General features: G+C 40.5%; 1 protein-coding gene across 1 annotated transcript in view; it reads left to right on the forward strand.

Moving 5' to 3' along the window:
- SDHC (succinate dehydrogenase complex subunit C) overlaps positions 1-10,536 on the forward strand; it is a 28,744-nt gene extending 18,208 nt beyond the window's left edge. The window contains exons 4-6 of the mRNA XM_068541147.1: positions 335-396; positions 6,576-6,739; positions 9,668-10,536. Coding sequence (XP_068397248.1) covers positions 335-396; positions 6,576-6,739; positions 9,668-9,772 — 331 coding nt within the window. The 3' untranslated portion in view covers positions 9,773-10,536. The remainder of the gene's footprint in view (positions 1-334; positions 397-6,575; positions 6,740-9,667) is intronic.
- Positions 10,537-10,958: the final 422 nt, after the last annotated feature.

Raw genomic sequence — 10,958 nt, forward strand, 5'->3', positions numbered from 1 at the left:
TTTATTTTCTAACTGTATGCAACTTTAATTAATGTTTTTGACCCATATTCCTTCTTCTTATGAAAGGAGGAGTGTGAGTTTTAATTGATTCCTCCTCTCAGCTCTGTTAGTGATGCAATCTGGAAAAGGGAGTAATGCTTCTCCTTAAGTAAATCATTGTTCTTATTTTCAAATTAGAGAGTGGAAACACAGGAATGTGAAAGCTGTTTGTTTTTGTTTTGTGATAAATGGTTGCCTATTTCCGAAGTGGTTTATATTCTCTTTGCCAAGACGGACTCTCTACTATGGTGTCATCTATTCCTTTTTTTAATTGCTTTTTTGTGTTTCTTTTCAGATGGTCTCTTCCCATGGTGATGTCCATTTGCCACCGTGGCACTGGTATTGCCTTGAGTGCAGGTATGTATATGTGTTTTTATGCGCACATGAACACACAAACACACACACACATACTGCTTTGAAAAACTTTTCTGTTTCTTTGGCTCTTGGCAATGCCTCCTTGGCAGTGCCTCCTCAGAAACTTGATTTAGAGAAAATGATAAGTCATTTAAGCTTATTGTTTGTTCATTTCTTTAACAATTAATTATGAGTTCACACAGTGCTCAGGTTCTTTTCTTAGCCAATCTTTTTTCTTTTTTTAATTCTTTTTCTTATTTTTTCTTAGCCAATTTTTAAATCATCCCTAGCATGTCCTGATAGTATGTTTATTGACATTACAGAGAACAGATATACAAATATAATGGAGATAGACTGGCTGACTGACCAAACACAGTCCAAGATTAATCATCAACCTTATTCTTTCAGAAACTCAGTTTTAGCACCCAGTTTTCATCACCTAGAATTGATCAGATGCAAAAACATTAACTCATTCTCCAATCTCAAAAAAATCTTGGTTACAAATCAGAATGTCTATTTATTTATTTATATAATATGAAATACAGCTGCAGAGTGAGTCGTATGCTGGTCTTAGTGCATCCTTTTCAGGTAGTAAGGTTTATTGCAGGTAGGATGTACAGATTATAGTCAGGTTTCTGGAGTCTGATGGATCTTTCCACAGTAGGGAAGTACCTTATAAGAGGATCAGCTGTATTTTAAAAGTTTTCTCTGGCTAGTGCTGGAGACATGGACATATTTTTGTTTTTCATAATATCCTTTGGGCCCCCTCCTAGGCTTCCGTAGAGTATGTTTTCACTGAAGTGGTCATCAACAGGACTAGTGGCTCAAATATAGGGATCCTGTATTTAGGGAGCTGCTGCTGAGACATTGGAGGAATTACCCAAAACTAAGTCTCTGCTATTCACAATTAGATTAGTTTTGTTGGTAAGCAAGTAAAGATAGGAACTCCTATCTAAGATCCGATGTTATCATTCCTTTGTTACCATTCCTTAGGTTATTATATAACTTGTAATTATTTTATTTGCTTAGTTTTTATAAATCTGTCTCTTTTATTAGGCTGTAAACTCTTCATAGAGTAGGAACTGCATCTATCTTATTTACCTTTCATATCCTCTAGCACTCAGTAGATGCTTAGTAAATCTTTATTTACTAAATGAGTACAACCATGTAAAAATCACTTTGCTCATAGTGGTCATTTCAGATATGTTCGTTCCTTCTAACTTCTAATTAATCTCCTGTTATGCATTAGAAATTGGATAGTGATAATAATAGCCTCTACCCTCAAGGGTGAAAGAGTCTAAGGAGTAAGACAAATAAATATTTAGAATGCACTGTGATAACTTTTTAATAGAGGTATGAGATCCCAGTGGGGAGAACAACTCTGCAGGAATTGGAGAACTTGAAAGAAGGATGAGTAGGAGAATTCATGAAAAGGAGGTAGAGGAGGACTTTCCAATGGACAGACTACCTTATGCAAAGGCACAGGGTTTGGAAAGCATCCAGAGTCCTGGATAATGATAACTAGATCTGCTTGTTTAAGAGTTGTGTTATGGGAGAAGCAGCAAAAGATAAGGCTGGAAAGTGTGCCAGACAGTAAAGGACTTTGACTGCTGTGCTGAGAAGTTGGAACTTGATCCCGTAAACCATGGGAAGTCATAAAAGGTTCATGTTCTCACTTGTTTGGCCTAGACAAATCCATGATTAGGTATTTATTCAGACTATAGAGATTTTGTGGCCGATATATAAATTCTATAAAGCATGTTGAACTAAAAAAGCATGATGACACTAGTTTGACTTTATATAGAATTTATTGAGGAAGACCTTTACAAGCAGTCCTTTAAAAGGTGGAGAGAGAAGGCTAGTAACACTCTTTCATTGCTTAGATTCTGTAGGGATTAAAATACTCGTGATTTTTCATAGTGACAGACAGTATAAAAATCTAGGTGAAATTAGGTAAATTGCTTGAGAATGGCAGGTAGCTGAAGCTGCAATGTGAATGAGACTGGGAAAGGGTTATCAAGATGCAACATACAACAATAAAAAGAATGAGATTCGAAAAAGAAAATATGAGTGCCAAACAACAGATATTTTAGAGGAATACAACTATAAATAAATTGTACAATTAACTTGAATGGGTAGAAGAATGGTCCTGAATGTTTTGGATAGTCTTTAAAAACAGGTTAGATTGGAGAATCAGAACTTCAGTGAAAGGTCACTTGACTGTATAGGCAAACCTACTACTCAGGCAATCGTTTCTTTTCTAGAAAAGCCAAAGGACTTATAGATATATAAAGTAACTAATGGAACTCTGAAATGACTGTTTTTTTCGTCTGGGCTTTTCATGAGATGGGACCGGAGTTATTGATTCTCAAATGTGATGTGTTATACCCTGGTCATTCCCCACTGAGGCAGTTTAGAGAAAGAGAAAAGAGCACAAACTTTGGAGTTAGATCTGAGTTCAATTCCAACTCTGTCACTAACTAGCTACTGTATCATCACTTCTTTTTCTGGTTATAATAATGCCTAGTTAGGACTGTGAGAATTAAATTAAATATATAAAATTTGAGCTGTAAATCAGGGTTCCCGTGACCCCTTCCTCAGGTTTGATAATTTGCTAGAACTCACCATAACTCAGGAAGACACTTTATTTAGACATACTGTTTTGTTTCTTTTTTTTTTTTTTTTTTGCCATGTGGCTTGTGGGACCTTAGTTCCCTGACCAGGGATTGAACCTGTGCCCCCTGCATTGGAAGTGTGGAGTCCTAACCACTGGACCACCAGGGAAGTCCCAAGTCATACTGGTTTTGAAAATAAAGGATCAACTTCTTTATTTTATTTTTTAAACTTGCTTCAGAACTTTTTTTTTTGGCTGCGTTGGGTCTTTGTTGCTGCGCTCAGGCTTTCTCTAGTTGCGGCGAGTGGGAGCTACTCTTCGTTGCAGTGCGTGTGCTTCTCATCACGGTGGCTTTTCTTGTTGCGGAGCTTGGGCTCTAGGAGCACAAGCTCAGTAGTTGTGGCGCACAGGCTTAGTTGCTCCGCGGCATGTGGGATCTTCCTGGACCAGGGCTCGAACCCGTGTCCCCTGCATTGCAGGTGGATTCTTAACCACTGCGCCACCAGGGAAGTCCTCAACTCCTTTATTTAAAAAACCAAACAGAGGAGATACACAGGGCAAGGTATGGGGGAGCAGAGAGGGGAGTGTGTATGGCGCTTCCATGCCCTCTCTGGGCACACCACTCTCCCAGCACATCTTTGTGTTCAGTGACCTGGAAGCTGTCCGAGTCCTGTAGTTTAGGGGGTTTTATGGTGGCTTCATTGCCTAGGCAAGGTTGATTAAATCATTGGCCATTGGTGATTAGCTCAATCATCAGCCACTCCCAGGTGTGGTGGGGTTGGGGGAGGGAGGTGGACAGGGAACGGGAGGGGGAGGTATGGGACTAAAAGTCCCAATCCTCAAATCATGCCTTGGTCTTTTTGGCAGCTAGACCCCATCCTGAAGCTGTCTAGCCGCCCGCACCCAGCGCCCCCTGCCCAGCTGCTAATTATCTCATTAGCATACAAAAAAACTTTCCTTTCACTCCAGAGATTACAAGGGTTTTAGGAGCTGTGTGCCAGGAACTGGGAAAAAGACCAAATACGTATTTCTTATTGTATCACATCTTCAAACAAGGAATGTCAAGTTAATCAGAAGCGATTTTGGCCAAAGCTTTCCTTTTACAAATGAAAAGTATATGAGAAGAAATTAAATATGAAATTTCCTAAATCATCCTCTGATGTTTAGTGTACTGGGAGGCAGGAAATAGCCTCTCCTCCTAGAACCTGAGTGCCTGAGGAGGGACTCCTCTAACAGCCAAACAATTTAAATTACGAAAACAAAGCCACTGAAGCTGTCCCATCTAATCACTAAGAAAAATTAAATGGTGCTTTCACTTGGCTGCCAGGACCAATTTCAGCCTGCTCCTCTGCAGTTAAGTGCTACATACAGAACTGTGCGGATTGTCAGTAAGTCCTATTGCCACTTCCAGAAGCCATCATAAGTTCCTTCAGACACTTCTTCCCAGCAAGCCTCTGCAGATGTCACTGCAAAGAGAATGAAGACATCTAAAAGGGACTTGGTGGACCTGTCCAAATGATGATTAAAACTCAGGTTGGCAGTACCTGATTGCTGTCTTAACTAAAGTGTTGTCAAACTAATCTCATCATATATTCTGCCTGTCTGCTTCCCTGCAGCCTTGTGGGGGGGTGGGGCGCGTGGCGGGCAGGAGTACTCATGCATTGAGGGAAAACAAAGAATTTCTGAGAAGCATTTTCTCTTCTGGTGACAATCAGTTTTTCCAGGTCATCCCCTCTTGACAACTCAAGGACCAAGACATGGAGTAGGAAGGGCTGAGAATGAGATTTTTAGCTACAAGTGATCAGACATTTTCTGAGAGGTAAAAGATTAAATATTGCAACTATTAATGTAAATAATAATCACTACCAGGCCTGTATTAGGAACTTTATATATATGTATTTAATTTAATTCTCACAGTCCTAACTAGGCATTATTATAAGCAGAGAAGGAAGTGATGATATAGTAGCTAGTTAGTGACAGAACTGAACTCAGATCTGTCTTAACCAAAGTTTGTGCACTTTTCACTCTCTCTACACTGCCTCTGTCTGGAATGACTGGGATTCCTAACATACGACATATCACATTTGAGAATCAATAATTCATGTCCCATCTCACAAAAAGCCCAAGAGAATAAAACAGTAATTTCAGAGTTCTGTTAATTACTTTGTAAATCTGTAAGTCCTTTGGCTTTTCTAGAAACGAAGCTGACAGCCTGAGCAGTAGGTTTGCCTGGTCTCTCACTGAAGGTCTGATCCTCTAATCCGACTTGTGTGAAGGTCAGTGTGGAACAGGAAGTGAGGATGGTAATGTCCAATTTAATTTCTGAGGTTTGAGATGTACGATATCCAACAACATATTAGTAAGTAACTGTGGTTATTTAAGAATAAAATTTTTTTCTTTCCATTTACAAGGATATTTTTTTCAAATAGCTGCTAAATTATTAGGACATAAATATTTAAGTTGTTTGAATCTAACTACTTAATAAACAGAACTGTTAGGTTTTTCTTTTGGCTTAGGGGCATCATGAAAAAAAATTCCTGAAAACACTGAGGTACCATGGAACTGAGATAGTTTGAGAAGGTTTGGGAGGAAAATATGACCCAAGAGCATTCAAGGATCTTTGACAGTCTGGATAGATAGGAAGCTAGACGATCACAGGAGCTCCCCATTATCCTCTGAATTTCAGTGCAAACCTGAAGTTCTGAAACCTCGACAGCCACACATATGCCTCAGATACCAGGCTCAGCTCTGATATGTGCACCAAATGTGACAGCAGTCTAATAACTGAGTCCCAGGAATGGCCACTCAGCCACACTTACCTCTAGGAGACCAGACTCTGATGTGGCTGCCTCATCCTAGGGTGTGAACAGCATGTCTTCCTTCAGCCTTTGCTTCTCCTATGAATGCTATAAAATTCTGACGCATCTGAGGTTTCGTCAAAGAGCTGGAAGCCATGGTAGTTATTCTCAGCACCAGCATTCTTCCAGACTGATGGAGAAATGGACAGTGCCCAAAAGTTTTTAATTTTGATGAAGTCCAGTTTATTATTTTGTTGCTTCTGGTTTGGTGTCATATCTAAGAAACCACTGCTAATCCAAGGTCATAAAGATTTACTCCTTTGTTTTCTTGGTGTTATGGTTTTAGTTCTTACATTTAGGTCTCTGATCCATTTTGAGTTAAGTTTTTGTATGGTAGAGATTTGAGTGATTTAAAATTTTTTCTCATTCTTTTCCTTGGACTGAATGTACTGTTATTATTTTTTCTTACTGAGATGATGATATAGATGCAGCCAGAGGTGGCTTCTAAAATGGTGGGTGAAGTTTTTATAGAGAGAGATGTTGAAAGAAGGAGCAATATGCTAAGATATATGGCAAATTTAAGAGATTAGGGTCAGATTCCAAGTAGCGAATCTTTCACTGCAAATGTGAACATTAGTTTAAATCGTCCCCATTTTAAAATGGTTTAGAATTGTGTGAAGTCCTAGGGGCTGTCATAGAACCCAGTTTTATGTGTTACATTGGTTGTAGCTGGTGTGTAGCTGTGACGGGCTTACTTTGTTTCTCCTCAGGGGTCTCTCTTTTTGGCTTGTCAGCCCTCTTGGTCCCTGGGAGCTTTGAGTCTCATTTGGAACTTGTAAAGTCCCTGTGTTTGGGGCCAGCACTGATCCACACAGCCAAATTTGCACTCGTCTTCCCTCTCATGTATCACACCTGGAATGGGATCCGACACTTGGTAAGTTAATTGTAGACTTGTGCATTTTCTGGGTGAAAGGAATGGAGAGCCTGGAAGGATTTTCTCTTTCCTGGTGTGGGTTTAGTGCTGTTCTTAAAGTTAGTTGTGCTGGACCTTTGTTCAAGGGCCTCTTGGAGAAAGCTAAACTAGATGCCCTGTGCGTTGCCAGGTAGCCCAGCTGGTGATGTAGCTGAGACTGGACGTAGGCCTGGAAGATACTTGCAGGGTCTCAGTGAACTCTTTTAGTTTCGAGAGGGATGTTACTAAAAGAGACCCATGAAGCCAGGCCATACATCTGGCATAGAAGGCATATTTATCAGACAAATAATAGTTACTGCTTTCAGTCTAAACTTCCTATCAACACAGAGTGACAAATCTGGCTGGAGTCAAATATACTGACGTTTATTATCTTGATATTGGATTGTGTTAACTGCTTTTGTTTTTTGTTTGTTTTGAACTATTAGAGAGAATGGGGCCAACTTTAACAAGCAACTGGGTGCTAGGATCCCAATACTGAGTTTAGGAATCTTTTGATAGCCTGAAATCTGACCATGTTGCTTCCTACATGACCTTGGGGTCAGTTCAAACTGGTGTCTCCTTCTCTTTATTAAGGAATTAAAGCTTAATGAAACCTGCCCCAGGTCAGAGATGAATCTCTCCTACAGCACTTTAAGATTTATATTTTGTGGTCTCCCTACCCCTAGTCTTGCTTCCTTTCCCAGGAAGATAATTACAGCTTCATTCTTTCTGGTTTTCCATTATTTCTCAACCTAAGCCATCTGTCAGTTGGATGCTCTTGCCTTAATTTGACCTTTCATAACTTCCACATCAGAGCCTAGAGATAAGCACTTTCTGAATTGTAGTCTGGTCCAATAGACAGTTTAATGGAATCAGAAAAGTGAGAGACTAAATGATCTACTAAATTAAGTGTATCTATCAACTGTTCCCTAGGGCAGTGTTCAGTTTGATTCAAAATGACTTTACTTCCCTCAGGAGGAGGGGATGGAGAGGGAGGGCAATTTCCATTAATGACTTCTTATTCCACAGAACAAAGCTCTCCAATGGAATCAGCTGATCAGCTTCCTTTGTTGGCATCCTGGCTCAGGCAGGGACTTGCCATATATTTGCTTTTGTCTCAGTATGGGGGGAGGGAAGGGGAAGAGATTTTATAAAATGTCAGAACTCAGTCAAGGCTTTTCTTAATCCCTTAAATCTGCTTTTGTTTGTTGTTTTAGCAAGTCCTGGCTCTGAGTGTGGGACAGGATTTTATCTGTTCTCTGTGACAGTCCATAGTTCTTGCACTCTGAGCTTCATAATTGCCTTGCCAGAAGATCTAGTGGGGGAGTGGAGGGTGGAATTGATATTAAGAGAGTAGGAAGTGACAAGGTCTCTGGTATGCTAGAGAACACTCCCCCATCACCACCACCCAGTAGGTCTCGATTTTTTGGTAAAACGCTGTGCCTTTATAAGCAAAACAGCTTTTTGTGGAATCTGTTTGACTCCTAATCTTATCTAGGTAGAAACTCTTTGGCAGCTGAGGTAGGGGCATCTTCTCATCTTGATTATTTTGGGAGCTCTCTAATTTTTCTCTGAAGCAATCCTAATTTATTCAGTTTTACATTCAGGGTATAGGTATATGTGTGTGTTGAGACAGTCATATGTGGAAAGTATGAAACCTGAAGACTCTACTTTTGCCCGAGGGGATCTTTTAGAGTACAATATGTTAATGTCCCTAGGGCACAAGAGAGTCTAGATCAGTATTTTTTAAATTGTGTTTTTTTGACTCAATGGGTAGAAAATCAATTTAGTGGATTGCTACCAACAACAACAAAAAAAATTAAATAGAATACAACATATAGAATATAACACACATGGTAATGATAAATATTGCTTATTGTTTCGTGAAATTTTATATAGTATATATTTTATATATACACACACACAGACACACACATACATACACACACACACACTGGGTACTAATTAAAAAGATATTTCTTAGTTGGGGGTGTGGGTGACAGTCAAAACAAAATTGAGAAATAATGTTCTAGACCCCAAAGAGTATTTTTTAAAAATATTGGTCCTGGACTTCCCTGGTGGCCCAGTGGTTAAGAATCCGCCTGCCAATGCAGGAGACACAGGTTCGAACCCTGGTCCAGGAAGATCCCACATGCTGCAGAGCAACTAAGCCTGAGCGCCACAACTACTGAGCCTGCGCTCTAGAGCCCATGAGCCACAACTACTGAGCCCTTGTGCCACAGTTACTGAAGCCTGCGTGCCTAGAGCCCGTGCTCCACAACAAGAGAAACCCCCGCTTGCTGCAACTAGAGAAAAGCCCGTGCGCAGCAATGAAGACCCAATGCAGCCAAAAATAAATAAATAAATTTATTAAAAAAAAAATACTAGTCCTCTGATGGACAAATGTTCCTTCTCAAAGGGGATTCTGTGGTTGGCTATACCTAGGAAATCATGTATATTATATCCATTTTGGAGATTAACAGTGTGCATTAATAAATTGTTTGAGAAGTCTTGTAGTTAAACTTTTACCAAATTAATTTGACCACAGAACTTTTTTCCCCCATGTAATGCCTTTTAACATTCTGAGGAACTAGTTTTTAGAGAAACACACTTTGGGAAACACTGATCAGTTTTTTTGTCACGAGGGAAAGTTTTTATCTATTCATTCTGGAAGATCTTATGGGCTGAGGATGGATCCCTTTACTGTCATTGGGATAAATGGGTGGTCGTTACTGTATTGTGGGTTTTGAGGAAAGTGAAGGTCAGGAATATGGGGAGAAGAGCTTTTCTCTAGAATCATGCTGAGAGGAATTGCCTGTTCCTAGGTGGAGTTTCTTTCTGAGAAAGGAGCTGTGAGAGTGACCAGGACCCTGATTGCTGAAAAAAAATTTTTTTTTCTTATTTCTACAGATGTGGGACCTAGGAAAAGGCCTGACGATTTCCCAGCTATACCAGTCTGGAGTGGTTGTCTTGGTTCTTACCGTGTTGTCCTCTGTAGGGCTGGCAGCCATGTGAAGAGCCGACGTTCCCAGCATCATCTTCCTACCAGTTATTGCATTGACCTATCTTCCTGTTTGTTACTCTTATCTTAGGCCATGGCAAAGTTATCTTGATTTGTTTAGACCCTTTTGTGCTTGCAGATCCCCTTGGAGCTCAGCAGTAAGAGTACCTTATAGAACCAGAGTAGTGGAAAAGGATCCAGTTTTCCCCTTATTTCTAAAGATGGAATGACTGTAAAAACTCCCTTTTCCTGCCCCCAGCTTGCAGCCTACTCTGGGCCTGGGAGCCCTCATTCTCTCTCCATATTAGGCCTTGATTTGTGCTGAGGGTCAGCTTTTGGCGCCTTCTTCCTAAGACAGTGGAAACAATGCCACTCTGTGGCCTCTGCCTTGGGGACTGGGAGTGGGGCTTGAGTTGCCACTGCCTGTGGGTTGCTGGCTTAAAGGACAATTCTGTTAATTGGTCAGAGCCCAGGGTCTTTAACACCCACACAGTGTGACTGAAAGACGAGGGGTGGGGTTGGAGGGGAATTAGCCTGTCCCGGCTAGAGGGAGATGAAGAGAGTAAGTTGGCTCTTGGAGAACATGCTTTGGGGAGAAGAAGATATATAGCTTTTGATGCAAGGGGAAGATCCAGAAAACTATCATTGAACCTATTAAGGATTATTTCTCTTCCTTGCATTTCCAGAAAAACCAAGCCTCTTATTGTCATGTTTTCTAATCCAAATTCATGTGACAGCTTTTTCTGAAATGGAATTAAAATTATTATTTTGTCTTTGACTCTCCTTGATATCTTGAGAAACCAAGACAATGGTGGTTGGGGAGGAGCCAATTTCCTCCCCCTCCCTCTGGTCTCAGGCGATTACATCCCCCAATCTGACCTTTCTCAGGAGGGAAACAGTTTGTCCTACAAGTGACCACTGGAAAAATTTTCAGGGAATCAAATGCAAGTAGCCAGGGTTTTAACATCTTGCCGAAACCTCAGGGAAGGAAGGAGCAAGAGAGAGGAAGTTAAGCATGTGGAGAGATTTTTGGTTATTACAGGCTCCAAAATCCCACTGAGAACTGATTATTATAAGCCTTAAGGTACAGTTCAGCAAATTATGATCCAGTGGAACAATGGAGGGGACAGCCACGGGACTATGAATATGAACTAAGTATGTCCATTTGGGGAGAAAGGGGAGTAGAGGTAAGAAAGGAGA

The sequence above is a fragment of the Eschrichtius robustus genome, chromosome 3, assembly GCF_028021215.1.
Source record: "Eschrichtius robustus isolate mEscRob2 chromosome 3, mEscRob2.pri, whole genome shotgun sequence".
Taxonomy (NCBI): domain Eukaryota; kingdom Metazoa; phylum Chordata; class Mammalia; order Artiodactyla; family Eschrichtiidae; genus Eschrichtius; species Eschrichtius robustus.